The sequence below is a fragment of the Corylus avellana genome, chromosome ca6 (genome assembly GCF_901000735.1).
Source record: "Corylus avellana chromosome ca6, CavTom2PMs-1.0".
In the NCBI taxonomy this organism is placed as follows: Eukaryota; Viridiplantae; Streptophyta; class Magnoliopsida; order Fagales; family Betulaceae; genus Corylus; species Corylus avellana.
The window spans coordinates 25616377-25634269 of NC_081546.1; the positions used below are offsets into that span (position 1 = coordinate 25616377).

Consider the following 17893-nt stretch of genomic DNA (forward strand, 5'->3'; position numbering starts at 1 on the left):
ACAAGAAACCAAAAAGCTTCTAGTTGGTTGTTATTCAGCGCAATATGAAGAGCAGTGTCTCCTCTAATTGTTACATATTTTATAGACATGGGGCAATCTAACCAGAATTTGCTCAAAAACTTGACGTTTCCCGGCCGTCTGAGCTACGTAATGAAAAGGAGTCACGCCCTCTTTTCCTTGGACATGGACAATATTGCCAAGTCATCAAGACATTCGATTACATTTTCATGTTACCCTTTGCATGTAGGAGCACGAAAATATCATTTATCATTTCCCTGTCTCTATGCCAAAATCTATTCATCTTTGGTTTGCATTGCTGTAGCTGTTTTTGCAATATATGCCAAAATCCATTTGCCTATACTACACATTGCAGACTACTATGGAAGTGAGCAAAGGATCAGAAGCACCAGTAATAACAGCACCCTCGTTTCTAACATCCACCAGATAATCCAAAGCTTTCTCCGTAATAATCTCACCAGGGATCAGAACTGGTATTCCTGGTGGAAATGGACATATAAGCTCCCCACAAACTTCCCCAAGGCACTCTGCTATATTCACCTTCTTTTTACTTGCAAAAAAGGCGTCCCTGGGAATCATGCTCATTTTGATGTCTGCAAAGGGTGTAAAGCCACTGTTCTGCAATCTCCCTTTACCTCCATGGATTGGTGCATGAGTTCCTGTTAGATGTTTGATTCCTGATACAAGCCTATGAATATGATCTCTACTAGTTCCAAGGTTAATTGTGAAAGTAATGGATTGAGTCCCAACAAGTTCACCAATGATCCCATGATCTCTACATAATATCTCATCTGCTTCATAACCAGACAAACCAAGCTGCCAAAAACCAATAGTAAGCCGCAAAGGATCAATGGCAGGAAAGTTAGGAAAGCTTGCAAGGCCAAACACTGAAATGCCTGGTATTTCTTTGATCAAATGTTTTGCTTCGAAGGCCAATTGCATTGCTTTGTTGAATATGGTGTCTGGGTTTTCACTTAATTGAGCTCTAGCAGCATCTAATGATGCTAAAAGCAAATGACTAGGGCTAGTGCTTTGAAGAGTTTGGAGACATCTACCGATTCTTTCGCTGTCTACAATATTCCCCAACATGTGTAGCATCGATGACTGCGTAAGAGAGCATAGAACTTTATGAGTGGACTGTACAGCCAGATCAGCTCCTTGCTGGAGGGCTGAATTAGGCAGCTGGGGATGAAATCCTAGATGTGCCCCATGAGCCTCATCAACAATCAAAGGAATTCCGTGAGAATGACAGAGCTTGGAAATCTCGGCCAAGTTGCTGCATATACCGTGATAAGTAGGGGAAGTGATAAAAACCGCTGCTGCTTTTTGACCTTCCATCTCTAATTCCTTGATTGCTTGCTCTACCTGTAAAAACGGCCATCTTGATTCATTACATATAGTTTTGAGTAGAAAAAAAGGCTGTTCAACTGTTAAAATGAAAGAGACAAAGAAAAGGTCACCATGATAATCTTTTTTTGTCTCTTTAAATTAAACTTTTCAGAATTACATCATCGTGATCATTTTTTAACTATCTATCCAAAAGTTACATTGGAATGCCAATTTCTTATCAGCAATAAACTTCCTTTAAGGGTGAGAAGACAATACATGTTAACAATGGTTTGAACATGAACACAAGAATTCCAAACTTGCCTGCGATGAAGTTGCGCCACCAGCAATGTCCCAGTGAAAATCATACTGGGGAATGATGTACTTAGGTTGTGCACCTGATAATACCATGGCGGATATAGCTGATTTATGGGAATTACGAGGAAGAATTAGAAATTCTCCAGGGGAACAAGTTGCCATTATTGCTGCTTGGACTCCACAAGTGGTACCCCCAACAAGAAACCATGTCTCTGATGATCCAAAGAGTTTGGCTGCTTGTCTTTGTGCATCTGAAATTGGCCCCTCTGGAGAAAAGAGGTTGCCAAGCTCCGGAAGCCCAGCCAAATCATGAACAAATGGTCCTAAACCAATTAGCTGAGTTAATGAAGATGGAGCAGCGCGTCCTCTGTTATGCCCAGGGAAGTGAAAACCGGCAACGCTTTGTTCGGCAGAAGCTTTCAATGCACTAACCAAAGGCGGTGGGCTATGTTGCTGGGCTATTGGAGAATGGGAAATTAGAAGATCATCATTTGTGACGAACTTGTTGTGCACTACAAAAGTGCCATTGTCCTGCTTTTTCCCTAGCTTCAAGATGCTTCTTTCCTTCATGACATTATCAAGAAGTAAGAGATTTAGGCATTATGATACATAAACAGCAAGCAGTGAAGCAACTTTTAAACCCATTAGATTGCAATGTATTCTTTTATCCGTTCACTTTTAATGAAACTCCTCAAGTTTTGATAGTTTTTCAATGCTCAAATATAACAGCACCATCATTCCTGAACCTTTTGATCCTTCAAACAGAAGAATTGAATTGTAAGACAATTTTTTTTTTTTTCTCTTCATTTTTCTTCACCCTTTTCCCTCTGCTATAACAATTAAGGAATTTATAGATTTTACAACATAAAATGATGCTGATTTTGCCTGAAGCCTACATCAACTGTACAATTTCTGTAAAAAGTAAAATATAACCCGGATGTGCATGATTTAGAAAGGAAAAAAAAAAAATATATATATATATATATATACTCTTGTAATCTCCTAAGTTTTGTACCCCTAGCTTTTCTCTAAAACTTTTTCTTAGATATTGTTTTCAAAAGTATCCCATTATAATGCTAGACAGATATTACATGTTAATTTAGACCTTCAATTAGATATACACAAATATTTGATGGTGACAATTTTGGATGGATAAATGAGATATAAAATATTGGGGAAAAATCACTTTATCCCCCATGAAGTTTAAAAAGTTTTTCAATTTGAACCCCAAAATTTAAAAATTGACAATGTACCTTCCTAATGTTTCAAAAAATTTCAATTTAAACCTTCTATTACTAATTTCCGTTAAATTTGACAGAAATTAAAGAAAAAAAAAATCTGAGAGTAATTACATAATTTCATAGATTTTCGTCTAATTTGACAGAAATTAGTAACGGAAGGTTTAAATTGAAAATTTTTTAAACACTAGGGGTTAAACTTTGAGGTTCAAATTGAGAAACCCTAAAACTTCAATGAGGTAAAATAGATTTTCTCCTAAAATATTTGATGTTCACCCATTGGGATATCAAACAAAACTAATGATCTAAAGCTATGCAGGGCCTCTTTTCTTGTACCATGCAAATTGAATGACCCATTTTCATTTTACATGTGCTGAAGGTACAAATCCGTCATCTTGAATGTAACATCAAAAAAAGTGGGAGCCATTATCATAAATTGTGATGTAAGATCAATAGATGGTTGCCATCAGAACATTAAAATCAAAAAATAGAAGGACGTGGACATTAAAAGGACCTTAAACAATAAGCAGAAAGTTTAATTAGAATTACCTTTCTTTTATCATTACTTGTATAGGGAAAAGGAAAAAGGAAAAAGGGTATTAAAAAGTAAACCTTTCTTTCAACCGTTTTGTCAGCAACCAAACATGCCTTACTATGAAAGCAATTGTCTTGAAAGTTGAAAGGGAAAGCAACCAACCCACCTCAGAATGACAAAATCTTGATCTTCTAAAAGTTGCGAAACTCCAGTTATTGGAAAAACCCAAGTGAAAACTCTGCACCAAACACGCAAAGAAAGAAAAATATGAACAAGAGACTCAATGTCATAATGCCATACTAGAGAGAGAGAGAGAATTACAAGGTCCAACGAGGTTGAGGAGCACGAAAGCATTATATTTTAAGTAATCGTCAGTGACACAGTATTGGAATTGAGCTCCAAACCACAGAGAGAGAGAGAGAGAGAGAGATATGAAAGTAGAGGTATTTATTGCATGCATGAATAATTGCAAACTGTTAAATGTAATATGGAGACGCTTAGGGAAAAAAAATATATGAAACTCCAATTAAAACATAAAGAAATCACGACGAAACGTTATTTTTTATTCAAAAGCAGTTTTTCTTTTAAGTATTTATCCATTTAGAATCAACATAAGCCGTTCAATTCATACACAAGCACATTTTACATACTAAAACATTAATAAGTTCAAAGGAGAACCAAAGGGCCCCTGTGCATTTTTTATATCTCTAATTATGGCAAATGACATACCTGACATGGGATAAGATTTCCTTCATTGGATAAGATTTTCTTTTCATTTTAAGGCCCCATCTTTGATAATTTACTATATTATCTCACCTCATATGAATTATATTTTTATTGTTCTCATTAATTCTCCACACTACTTTTATTTATTCTAACTATAACTTATCTTAACATATAATTATTTATTGCACTATGACTTATTATTACATTTTATTATTCTAATGTCATTAACATATTTTATTTATTAATCAATTGTCATACTAACATTATTATTAGTTAATCTCTTTATTACTAAAACTTATATTACATAAATATACCATCATTAAATAATATTGTTATTATATTATTATTACACAAATATTATTATTATTAATCTCATTTATATTTTAATTATGATAAACTCATTACTATTAATATATCTATTATTCAAAATTATTCTATTCATAATTTATTTTATTTAATTAATTTATATTGCTATGAAGTTACTAATAATAAACATAATTATTTTCTTAAACGTTACAACTATTGAAAGTGGTTTCACCCCTGAACGGCCAAATAGGGGCAGCCGAAAACTAGATCCAAACAGGCCACAACAGTCATTTGAAAAAAAAAATAATAATAAAAATAAAATAAAAAAAAAAACCTCGACCAACCACACTTTATTATGATTGGTCTTCAACCACTCTCATTTTGATACAAATTTTAAGAACGAAGCCGACGTTTTAAAGAAAGAAACAGTGATAGACATGAACCTTTAGCCCAAAAATGAAAAAGGTGGGAAGCAACGTGCAGTATACTTCACAGTCAATGCACTGACACTCAACTCTCTTAATCTCTTCTACAAAAATGGCTATGTATAGTACACACCGATACAACAACCTTTTAAAAACTGAATAAAACATTTGTTCAACGATCGAGGAAGATGACAATGGAAGAAGGCAATGATGATCAGCAGCATCTGGTCTTTGCATACTACGTCAGTGGCCATGGATTCGGCCACGCCACTCGTGTAGTCGAGGCTTGTTTCTTCTATTATCTTTTCTTTTCTTTCAATTTTTAGCCATTCTTTTTTGAGCCGTAAATAATCTTCCAATCTATTCTATATTTGGCAATTTATCAAGTCCCACTACTTTTTCTGTTGAAAACAGTTTTTGACGTCGGCCCACCGGAACCGCTTGATTTTTCCTACATGCCAAATATGGGAAAATGGTTTTTAAAAAATTATTTTTCAAGAAAATGTTTCTAGCTGAAAATATTATTTTTTGACGTCGGGTCTCGACGGGATTCTGGGTAGGTCCTGAGCAAGTCTTGACGAAGTTTTGGGCAAATCCCAGTGGGTTCCAAATCAAGTCCATGACGAGTTTCGGACAAGTCCTGTGCGAGTCCTGACAAAGTCCCAGTCAAGTCTCGGCGAATCTTAATAGGGTCCGTCGATTTGAGAATGAAATACTCAAACTCAAAAAATAGTTTATTGTTTTCAAAAATAAAAACCATTTTTCAAAAACTAAAAAAGAATTTTCAGTCAAAAGAAAAATAATTTCCATAGACTATCAAACACCCTAAAATATGAAAAACATTTTTCAAAAACCATTTTATGATGAAACAAATGAAGCATTAAAAAATATATATAAAATAAATTTTACAAATTTAATGGCATATGTTGCGACTTGTAAATATGTCATCACATTATTTAAAAATTTTACATGACATAACATTATGCATACAATTTTGACCATAAAATAACTCATTTTGACCATAAAATAACTCATTTTCATTTCAATTTAAATTTGTGTTCTTTAAGAACGCAACCTCTTTCCTACTGCGGGTAGAAAACAAGTGTCACTTTGGTAACAAATCTTCAACGTGGGACCGGGGGTGAACCAAATTCTCCTTTGAAGTTCTTCCTGTTCAACCAAGTGCTTGTGTGTGTTAATGTGAATAGTTTTGTGAAATGTGATAAACAGGTTGTTCGGCATCTCATTCTAGCCGGGCATGATGTCCACGTGGTCTCAGGCGCTCCTGACTTTGTATTCACTTCTGAAATACAATCACCAAGGCTCTTCATCCGCAAGGTTAGTTATCTTGGATTGAAGCATTGGCAAATTCGAAAATTATGATGTTATTTAATTTTATTTGTTTATTCCTCTTTTCAGTATCATTCACTGTAATGGGTCTCTTTCGTTTTGATCATACATCTATTGAATTGCGCCTCCAGATGTTACAAAAGCAAAAACTTTGATTTCATGTATTATACAGTTGTGAAAGAAATTCAAATTGTTTAATTACAAATAATAGGTGTATTCTGCTACTTTCACAAGAAAAAGGGTGTACACTCAATCTGATTTTTATTAAAAAATAAAAAAAATAATAAAATAATAAAAAAAACAAACAAACAAACAACCCTGATATCGTAGTTTAGGGTGTTAGCTTCCTTTCATACAAGGAAAGTGTAGGCAAAAAAAGAATTATTTAACCATAATCTTTATCAAGTCTTAATGTGCAGGCAATTTGCATTATGTTCAGTGATATGAAATTTTCTGAATGTTGTTCTTGCAATTGTAATAATGAGGCATTTTCTGTGGTGGCAGGTTGTGTTGGACTGTGGGGCTGTTCAAGCAGATGCTTTGACGGTTGATCGTCTTGCCTCCTTGGAAAAGGTTGTGAATGTCATTATTTATGGAACACAATGATCATTCCCATGTAGATAGTTGGGACTAATAATGTTTCCATTGATATTGATTGTTTTATCTTTTGCTGGCACTGTTTCTAAACTTTTCTTGTGTGCTGATTGACTGGTTTCTTTTGGCTCATTTTGGGGAATCAAGTATTCTGAGATGGTGGTACTATGTCGGGCATCAATTTTAGCAACTGAAGTTGAGTGGCTGAACTCCATCAAGGCTGACTTAGTGGTAATTGATGCTTGAAATGTTTTCTTTATAGGAATTTTATTTATGAGGCTGGAGTTTTGCAGCATGAAATAAGGAATCAAAGCAATGCCTTTTTTTTGGGTTGTGGGAATGCGACTGTTTTCTAAATAATATGTTCTCTTCTTTCCACCAATATAAATGTCCTTCATTAATGCTAAAAATCTTTTCTAATAGCAGGTCTCCGATGTTGTTCCTATTGCATGCCGAGCAGCTGCAGATGCTGGAATTCGTTCTGTATGTGTCACTAACTTCAGGTGATTTGTTTGCACTGACGTTATTATGATTGTAACTTTTAATAAGCAACTATAAATTCTTCTATGCATGTGATCTTTGTTACAAAGACCAAGTTTAAATCTTACACTGGATGAAGCTTGTAATCTTCAAATTTAGCTTTGAAGCTGTTATTGAGTCTGTTTTTTTTTTTTTTTTTGTATTACTTCTGACCAATGTTTTGAATATGGGTGATATATTGCGGTATGTTGACAAAGTTATGATGAACATTAAAGTTATTTTGAATATATCTATGTGATACATCACCAAAAATTTATGGTTGTTTTTGGTACTTGCATTGAAAGTTTAACAACAATTATATATTTGTTCTTGTGTGAAAATATCTTTACTTTCCCAGCATTATCACCAAGATTGTTTGGTCAAATCATTTGTTCTAATGTCATTAAGACAAGTTTTTACAACAGGTCATAATTCATTTTTTATATGTTTGGTCTAAAGGGTTTTTGTGGGCATTTTGAGATTTCTTATGAGAATCAGATGCAAGGTGTTGATCGTGTGATACTTTTTCTAGGGAGGCAACAATGAAAATTGACTGATGTGCATGTATGTTTCAAGCATAAAACAGTCAAAAGACTTGTCAAAAAAAGTAATATGCAAATTGTTGTGCTTAGGATTTTTACCTTTTCAAATGAAGGTGAGATTTTACAAAACCCTGATACTATTTGTCAAAGACTATAGGGTGATGTCGGAATCAGCTGTATTAAAGGAAATGAGGAAGAACCAAGTGACTGATTTTAGTAGCGGTTACTATTTCAATTACTTCATCTTCGACTGATGGTGCTTGACTTGTTACTAACAATTTGATTCAGGGTTTCTTGTTTGACCAATGTCCCAAATGATAATAGATTCTTACCTCCACAACTTTTCAGCCTGTATGTCTAAATTGTTCATAATCACATTTAACTCCTTTTATGTAAACATGCAACATTAATTTCAGAAAGAAAAAGTGTCGAACAAAAGAGCCAGATCTTTATTTTACAAAACTTGACAAACATAAATAATTTGAAACCTGTTTTTGTTACTCACGACTAACCTGGTTATGTCCACCACAACCACCACCCCCCCCGGGGCAGCCTCCTCCCTTGTATTGCTTAGAAAAAAGTATGAATTCAACACCTGCATTATTACTTTAAAACCTCATTTTCCATTTTCTTTTTTCCTTCTTTTTGTGAAACCTGGGCAGTTGGGATTTTATCTATACAGAATATGTGATGGCTGCCGGATATCACCATAGTTCAATCCTTTGGCAGGTAACCTTCAATCTGTTCACATCTTAAATCAATATGCATACAAGTTGTTCAAAGCTCACAGATATTATACATTGATTGGTATTTAGAAATTTTATTATGGGACTCTTCTAGATCAATCATAAGATCTTTTCATTGTCGATATTTTGTTCTTCTGCATCCCACCTTTACCTTTTTACCTTTTTATTATGTTATATATTTTGCTACAAAAACTTTCAAGTTTGACTCAAAGGAAAACTAGACACCCATTTTAGTACACTAACTAGTAAGAGGAGAGGGACTGAGTATTTACGTTGAGCTGAACTAAGAGCTCTCTATTAAGCTCACCTACTTTATGTCTATCTTTACCGTGCTATGTCTCTTGGTACGTATTATTAGTGCAGGGACTTCCTTTTGGGTGAGTTCGGGGATGAGTTTAAGTACCACTTAGTTATTGGCAGGTCATATGATCCCCTATCCTATGTAGAATTTTAGAGTTGTTTTCTTTACCAAAATAATATTGTTCTTAATGTTGGACTGGTGGTGTCTTAGGTTTTAGGAGCCACTTTTTTAATTTTGAGGTTTCTCCTTCAGACTTCCCCATGTACTGGATTTGCCACTTTGCACATCTTAATGAATATTTACATATTAAACCTTTTGCAATACTATGAGCTTTTATTTGTGTTTAAAGCTTTTTCAGAATTCTTTGAAGATTTTTTTGTTGTCCCTGCATTTTATTCAAAGCTCACTAGATTTTTATTTTTCCAATATGGACATTGAGGTCATTTTTCCCTTGGCTTCGATTAGCTTTAGGGAATCCACATATATACCCACGAGAATATCAAATCCTTGGCTCCATTAGAAATGGCCTTGTTCATGATCCTTGTGCCCTTTTAGCCTTAATAATTTTAAGTATATTCACCAAACAGAAAGAGGTAATGATTAGACTTTATATTAGTTTGGAAGTCTTAGGGAGATTTACATTCACGTAAGATTAAATTAAAATGATAGTGTGTAATGCGTAATTGACTCGTACATGTGAATCAACTTCGAGATTGGTACACTTCTAAGAAGATTCATGGTACAGTCATATTGGAAATTTATTTTATCTTTTCCTATATGTTCATTCTCTGAAACTAGTTGATTTCTAGAGTGAAATAACTTTGTCTTATGTGGAAATTTTTTTATCATGTCATCACCTCCAATTTCATTCACCATATGTGCCTATGGCCTGACTATTTTATTGTATGTGCATACACATTCATACATGCATACATATATAAGTAACATATTTACTGACATTACACTCATATTCTTTTTTTAATTTAATCTTGCATAGGAAATAACTGATGTTGTAGTGCCAAATCTAAATGATCTGATAAAAAGTTATGCAGATTGCTGAAGATTATGCGCATAGTGAGTTTCTAATCCGTCTACCGGGGTATAGCCCAAGTATGTTCGTTCAAGCACATTTCTGGAAGCTTTCTTTGAAGTTTGCTTTTAAGTACTTTTTTTTCCTTTTGCATGCCAACCCACTTGTAGGGTAATGCTCTTCAGACTGTATTTTTGTCTTTGTGTTTGTCTGCAGCTGTTTGCATATCTGCCTCTGCTCTTTTGGCCAGTGAATAAGTTGTAGAATGTTTATTCTAATTGGTATTAAAACGTTCCTTTTCATTTTTCAGTGCCAGCATTTCGTAATGTTATTGATGTACCCCTTGTCGTAAGGAGATTGCACAAGTCCAGAGAAGAGGTGTGCTTTACAACACAAAATATGTGAATGAGTTAATATATTATGGATCCTATGAAACATTTCCTTGTAGTGCAGGTGAGGAAAACTCTTGGAGTTGAGGATGATGTGAAGATAGTAATTTTTAATTTTGGTGGGCAGGTGAGGTTTAACTTAGGCTGCTATGATAATTTTTAATTTTCCTCCAATTTTTACTTCAAAATAATTCCTTCTATACCAAATTTTTTTTTTTTAATCTGTTAACTTCTTAGAATGTCCAAGTTTTGTTGCAAAGTCCCTTGACTTGAAAAGGTTGGGAGGATTACCTGGTTCCTTTCTTCCAGGTTTTCACATTTATTTTTCTGGATTAAAATTCAGGTGCTTATTTGGTATTTTTCTCAAAATATTTTTCCTCTTTTTTTCCTTTGTCTTGATCTTTATTTTTCCTTTGTATGAAGCTTTAGCCTTAAAATAAAATTATAATGCAGTAGCATAAATCCCTCCAAATTATTAGAAGAAAATATCGTAGTGTGTTGATAAGTCATTTTTAACACAGAAGAGTGAATATCTCAGATTTAATAGGTTGTTTCAATGCAAAGAAGGGGGAGAGAGACAGAGAGAGAATTATTCTTAAAGCCTTAATATCTTACAACATTCTCAAGTCAATCTTTATATTATCACAAACAAACTGTTCTCTATCCTTCTTTGGAAAAGAATAAATAATTCTTGTATTAAGTTTCTAGATGATTTTTCTTTTTTGTTTTGTCAAGTTATGCATTCAGCGTGTGGGAACTTCATAGTATCACCTTCAACCCCATTCTTAGAGGGGAGGCAGGGCATTTATCTCCTTACCTTGATTATAATTCTTGATTTAGTCTTCCGTTTGTGTGTTATTAAGTCTCTGCCCCAAGTTATTAAAAGAAAAAATATTAATATATTGGCAAGTCAATATCAAATTTAACACTGAAGAGGAAATAGATATTAGATTCAACAGATTGCTCCAATACAGAGAGAGCGCCTTAAACCTTAATACGTCACAACATTCTCAAGTCAATGTTTAATCATAACCAGCAAATTCTTCTCTATTCTTATTTGGAAAAGAATAAATCATTCTTGTGTTAACTTTCTTGATGATTTGTCTCTCTCCTTTTTTCTTTTTTTTTTGTTAAGTTATACATGCACAAGTGTGTCGTAAGTTCAATACATCACCTTCCGCCCCATTCTTCTGGGGAGAAAGTGTCGTTTATTTTTTTACCTTGATTCTTTTGGTCTTATCATATGAGTCTTGATTTACACTCCGTTTGTGTGTTGGTAAGTCATCGTACCAAATTTTTATAGGATAATATCGTTGTGTTGGTAAATCAGTTCCATATTTAACACAAAAGAGTAAATGTATATTAGATTCAATAGAATGTTCCAATACAAAGAAGGGAGAGAGAGAGACAAAGAGAGTAACAACCCAAGGAAAGTGCTAACCATATCTGCACTATCACTCCAAAATAACTTGTCAAGTTGCAATTAGAACTCCCTAGAATCACTTATAAAGCACAACCTTGTCTAACAAGAAACCAATGTGAGACTTAGCACCTTGCCACTCAAATCAGAACTTCCCCCACTCAAATCCCTAACATCCTTATTAGGGTCCATATTATGTAGTGCCTCAACGCCATATGGTATTGCTAGGTTGCTCTGATACCATTTGTAATGACTTAGGAAAAGCGCTAACCACATTTGCATTGTCACTTCAAAAAGACTAGTCAAGATGAAATTAAAGCTTCCTAGAATCACTTATTAGCTCAATGTCACCTAGTAAGGAACTAATGTGGGGCTTAGCACCCGTGAGCTCATTTATAACCCATTCCATGTAGGCAATCCATATCCCCAATGTGGAACCAACTTTCTGGAGTTTTAGAGAGAGATGTTGAGAAGCAATTCACAGGTCTTAAATACTTTACATTTACAGAAAACTTGAATCTTCTAGTACAAATTTTATGTTCAACTTTATTCCTATACCAGATGCTCTGTATGCCATCTAACTAAAAGGATTTCTCCTCTAACAGACCCTCTTTTTATTGTATACTGTTGCTCAATTGTTTCACAGAAACAATATTTATCTCCTAGGATATTGTGATATGCTTATTATGCTTTATGCGTGAAGACAAGTTCTGACTGTTGATATGCTGTGCTTCATCACTTCCAGCCAGCTGGTTGGAAGTTAAAGGAGGAGTACTTACCTGCTGGTTGGTTGTGCCTGGTAAGTTATGTTGGGCATATGCTCTTTACATTAATCATTTGTTGTATCTTTATTTCATTTTGATATGCTGTTCTGTTATTTATGTTTTGATTTAGGTTTGCGGCGCTTCTGAAAATCAGGAGATTCCCCCTAGGTTTATAAAGCTTGCAAAAGATGTTTACACCCCTGACCTAATAGCAGCTTCTGATTGCATGCTCGGTATAATAACAGACATTTTTTTTAGAGCCCTTGCTTGATAAAATAACTAAGAATTTGTCTATAGCTGTTTTTGGAAAACTGGATTTTGGTACATGGATTGTGTATACTGTTCCAGGAAAGATTGGATACGGCACAGTTAGTGAAGCCCTGGCATACAAGTTGCCATTGATCTTCATACGTCGAGATCATTTCAGTGAAGAACCATTTTTGAGAAAGATGCTCGAGGTATAATTGGATGCTTTTAATGTTTGTTATTCATTTTCTTTTCACCTTATATACGCAATAAAAGAAGTCTAGCAGTTTATCTCTGCAACTGCCTTTTAAGTCATTGATCTCATAGCTATAAGCACGGTGGTCTGCATTCACTATTAAGCCTATGCCCGTCCATTCCTTCAAGCTTGATAGTAGTCCGTTGAAATGTTAAACCTTCTCAGTATTTCATATCTTTTGGGTAAACAGTTCTACCAAGGTGGTGTGGAGATGATTAGAAGGGATTTGCTCAGTGGAAATTGGACAACCTATCTTGAACGTGCTGTTAGCTTGACACCATGCTACGAGGGAGGTACCAATGGAGGCGAGGTACAAATTTTACTAATTTTTATTTTGTAGCTTTTATTTTGTAAGATAGGGTGTCCCCCTCCCTGAAACCACTGATTCTTGCTGTGAGCGGGATCCAATCCTAGTTTTTTGGTACAATGCTGAGAAATTTTCAACTTGGTGACCTCAAACTAAAACCTTTGAGGATTTAGGTTAGCATGGCTAAAAACCAGTTTAGGAAGAAGCTTCTGAAGTGGCATCCAAAATGCTCTTCCTGGTTAGAAGATACAAGAAATCTATCTATTTTGGACAAAGATGTCAAATTGATTATTAGACCAAAACAAAATATATGGTTTAAGGATGAGGACTTTGTGGATGGAGTGTTGGAGTTGTAAAACAATTATTAGACTTAGGGTGCTCCTAGTTTTGTCCCTTACAAGAAGCCAAAGGCCTTGAAACTGAATTTGAAAAAAATTGAAAAGAGAGGCTGGATTTGGGGTTTACAAATAGTATGTTAGAGGAGCTCAAGGTGCTTGATATTGGGAAAGGTGGGGGCATCCTTTCAAATGAAGGATGGATTATAGAGGAAGTGCTTATGTCTGAAATAGAGAGGATTATGGTCTTCTTGCGCTTGTCAATGGCTGTTGGTCACTTTTCTTCTCTGGCAATCTTTGCTATTAATAAATTTTATCTGTTACCATGTTGCAGCTGGCTGCTCACATACTGCGAGATACAGCCAATGGAAAGAATTATGTGTCAGATAAGGTAAATTGACTGCTGATTCTTCTTTTTGTACTTGTTGGCTCATTAGTGTGGCTGTTTTCCATCAAATCCCTCTTTCTTCCCCCTCTGTTTGTGTGACATTTCTATCCATCCATTCTTGGATGGTGAGTACAGATTTGCATGATAGTGTTGAAAAAGTTTTCTAAACATTCTTCCGACCTATTGAATCTATTTGCCTCATTCTGTACTTTAAAAAGCTAATTTTGAACAAAAATTTGCTTGGGAACTTTTCAATACTAGCTCCCCTTATGGCCTTGCTGCAATGACTTGAATTCTGTGATTTAGTTTTTAGTAGATCTTATCCAATCATGTGTTAGTGACCACTAGAATGTAGGTTACATAACGATAGTTTTCTGACCAAGAGATGCAAAATCTACTAATTCCCCTGTTGGAATATATTGTCCCTCCATAATCGTTATGGATAACATGTAATCCAAGGGCAGAATTCCAATTAATAGTTATTGAGTAATATAATAGTACCAAAGAATTACACCTTGTGTTATTTAAACTTAGTCTTCTATGTATATCATGATATGAAAAGTTAACTTTTCATATTGTTCTAACAGCATATATCTATTCACATTGTTTAGAGTCTAATAACTATATTTCTATATGAAAAAAAAGGGAAAATTACACTTTATCCACCCATGGATTGGATCAAGTTTTAATTATTTGCTAACTTGTGATTTTAGAAATTGCAATTTGCCCACCTAAGGTCTACTTATATTTACATTTGGTTCACGGGTTTAACATATTCGATTCTAATGAGAATGCACATGTATATTTTGAAATTTTTTCGATGCACGTGATTCATACATGAAAATTTCAAATATCTAGAGTTGAAAAAAAATATATTAAAGAATGTGACCTCTTGTGTGTAGAATTCAACTTTTTGCCAGATATTGGTAACTCCAACTACCCAAACTGCAAATAGGTAAAGTGTAATTAACCATATGAAAAACTACCTAGCATATCAGTACATGAATGTTCCAGTCATCTGCTGTTAATCTCCCTATGCTTTTTGTTAGTAGCATTTTTAAGCCATTCATAGGAAACATGCCATACATATGTAGCTCATATGGAATTTCTTATTGTCGACCGAATTTCATATATGTAAACGGGTATTGATTCCCTTCTGTAGCATTCTGGAGCAAGGAGATTGCAGGATGCAAGAGTACTTGGATATCAACCACAGAGGGTTCCTCAAAATGATATTCTTGTTCCAGATTGGTATACTCCTGCATACAATGAACTTGGTCTTCATAACTAATTTGGAGGGTTCTTCACCAGGTGCTGAAAAGTGTGGATATCTTAAAATTTCAGCTTCATTCCATAGTTTAGTATCTTTAGTTTATACATTTTTAGTGTTTTTTTTTGGGTGAAAAAGCAGTGATTCATTTGAGAAAGAAAAACTGTCATTGTATTACAGTGTCAATATATATAAATCCCCTTTGAAACTGGCAATCAGAATCTTTAATGCTCTGAGCCAATGCTTACTCTGTTAAATCATTTGTTCTTTCAAAATTTGCACTAAACTTGGAACTATTTTTGTTGATCTTTCAGGTACAATCATCTAGATGTATTTCTATCAATTTCTTCTGTGTAGAAGTCTGCAATATGCCCAACAAACTGGGTCTATCAGGGGGATTAAGGAAGAAAAATACATAGTTGCTGAGAGCCATTGCTAGTGAACCCCTTAGAGTAGATGATATTGGATTATTTTTCAGTCATACAACTGAAGTATGAAATTATTTAGCCATGGAGTTGTCAGGAATGTGAATAAGCATAGTAATTGCAGACTTTATCAAAAATGCTAGATATTATAATTCTATCCAACAAGGTTAACGCGACACTCTCAACTAACTCTTAGATTAATCATTGTTTTTATCAATCATTTAACTATGTTTTTAAAACTCACGTTTTCATTAACTGTATTTTGAAATCACTACTTTTTCAGACTGCACGTTTTAAAATCACTAAACTAAACAAATACTTGACAATGTTAGAAATGAAAAACTTTTCGACTGGACATATTTTTGCGACAAAATATAGATAAAAAGTATTATGATACGACATAAAAGTAAGACAATTTTTCTGTAGTAAAGATGCTCAAAGTATTGCCGACTTTTTATATAGTCTTAATTAAGTTGACATTGTACATGATTGATGGACATGCATGAAAAACACCGGTGGGGCCCGAATGTAGGGTTTCATGTTATTTGGAATTGGAAGCATATTGGAGAGACAATATTGTAGAAAGAAAGAGAATGAGGTGTGTTACCAAACATGTCTCTTTCACGAATAATGTCCAAAAACGAAATTGTGAAGGATGCCCCAAGAGGCTGTCTAGATCAATAGCAAATGCTGTGTTTATAAATACTGGATAAATCCAATGGGTTGGCTGGCTTCTCATCTCCATCTAATCACTAGAAAACATTTTGAGCTGGCAAATGCCAATGCATTTAATGCCATTTTTGGCTTTTGCAAATCCATTCACATCCATCTTATGCTATCATGAAATTTCATTTTGTGGCACATGATTTTTTTTTTTTTTTTTTAAGGATAGTGAGGATAATCCATTCATGCATAGCTAATCATAGTGTTATATCAAGCATTAGGTCAATCAAGAGATTCGAACCTCGATAAATAATATGAAGAGCATGCGTACTTATCAGTTGAAATGATCTTAGGGGACAATATCTTTTTGGATTACGAGGAGAAACTTTGCACACAGAGCTAATTATGGGATTATACTATGTTAATGGACATGTAATTCCAAGCACTTAAATTGTCCATAGCCCAAACAATTAAGAGATTAACACCTCGGTCAACAAAATAAAAAAATAATTGTTTGTTAATGCTTGTTAAAATATTTTTTGTTTGAAATGTGTCATGATGTGATGTGATGTGATATAAAGATGAAAATAGTTTTAAGTATTTTTGTGTTTTTATTATTTGTTAATATTTATGTTTTTGAAAAGCGAAAATAAAATGGAGAAAGAAGAGTGTTTTTAAACAAAAACCTATTCATTTTTTCCTAATTCTCAAAGATAGGAGTGTTATGGCAAGTGGGAATAGCCTTCCCTATGTTTCAAATTTTTACACATCAAAATATCAAACTTTCCTTTTAGTGGCCAAGTTTAGCAATAAATCAAACTTACCAAAACGCTCTTAAATAATATAAATTGTCATTCTTTTTTTCTTCCTCTTATTATTTGTTACAATTCTCTTATCAAAAATTATTTGTTACAATTCTAATTTTCTTTGCAAGTAATACTACATACTCAACTCACATCCCACTCTTATATAACTGGGTTGATATGATAGTATCCATAAATTATTTGATCAACCTTTATTAAAAAAAAATAGAAAAATCTAAGAACTGATAAGCATTGCCACATTAACCCAATTATATAAAAATTGAATAAAATTTAAATATTTAAAATTACTCATCCTTCAATACCTCCCATTATTCTCACTTTTCTTTTTCTCTTCTTCTGAAAATGACGATGTAAACAAAGTGATCTCTTTTGCTGCTTCTCACGTTGTTGGTGGTCCATTTCATTCCTTTTACCTTTTTTTTCAGTCTTCCTTTTGTTTTTGTCTATCATTGTTTTGTTTATGAAAAGGTGGTCGAGGATAGATGGTCCAATTTTGTATTTGGGATTTTTTTTTTTTTTTTTTTGCTGATGTTACTTGTAGACATCTAATTATTCTGATATTTATTTTGCTTCCTTCTACCTGCAGCAAAATATGAGAAGAAAAATAAAAAGAAAAAAGATGTAAAGTCCTC

At 34.0% G+C, this 17893-nt stretch overlaps 2 protein-coding genes across 2 annotated transcripts; one reads left to right on the forward strand and one right to left on the reverse strand.

Moving 5' to 3' along the window:
• Positions 1–3: 3 nt before the first annotated feature.
• Positions 4–3789, reverse strand: LOC132184538 (uncharacterized). Its single transcript, XM_059598209.1, has 4 exons — positions 3757–3789; positions 3602–3673; positions 1669–2226; positions 4–1383 (listed from the first exon to the last, which is right to left on the reverse strand). The coding sequence occupies exons 1-4, from the start codon at positions 3787–3789 to the stop codon at positions 361–363; spliced, it is 1686 nt and encodes a 561-aa protein (XP_059454192.1). The 3' UTR covers positions 4–360.
• A 2226-nt stretch (positions 3790–6015) lies between these two features.
• On the forward strand, positions 6016–15899 carry LOC132184540 (L-arabinokinase-like; the record flags this gene model as incomplete). The annotated part of the gene is made up of 16 exons (XM_059598210.1): positions 6016–6033; positions 6123–6230; positions 6747–6815; positions 6984–7067; positions 7263–7339; positions 8560–8626; positions 9997–10054; positions 10285–10352; positions 10428–10490; positions 12529–12582; positions 12678–12780; positions 12896–13005; positions 13240–13359; positions 14026–14082; positions 15242–15390; positions 15664–15899. Coding segments are annotated over 15 exons (1185 nt in total), but the record flags the coding sequence as incomplete, so codon positions are not given.
• Between the last annotated feature and the right edge of the window lie 1994 nt (positions 15900–17893).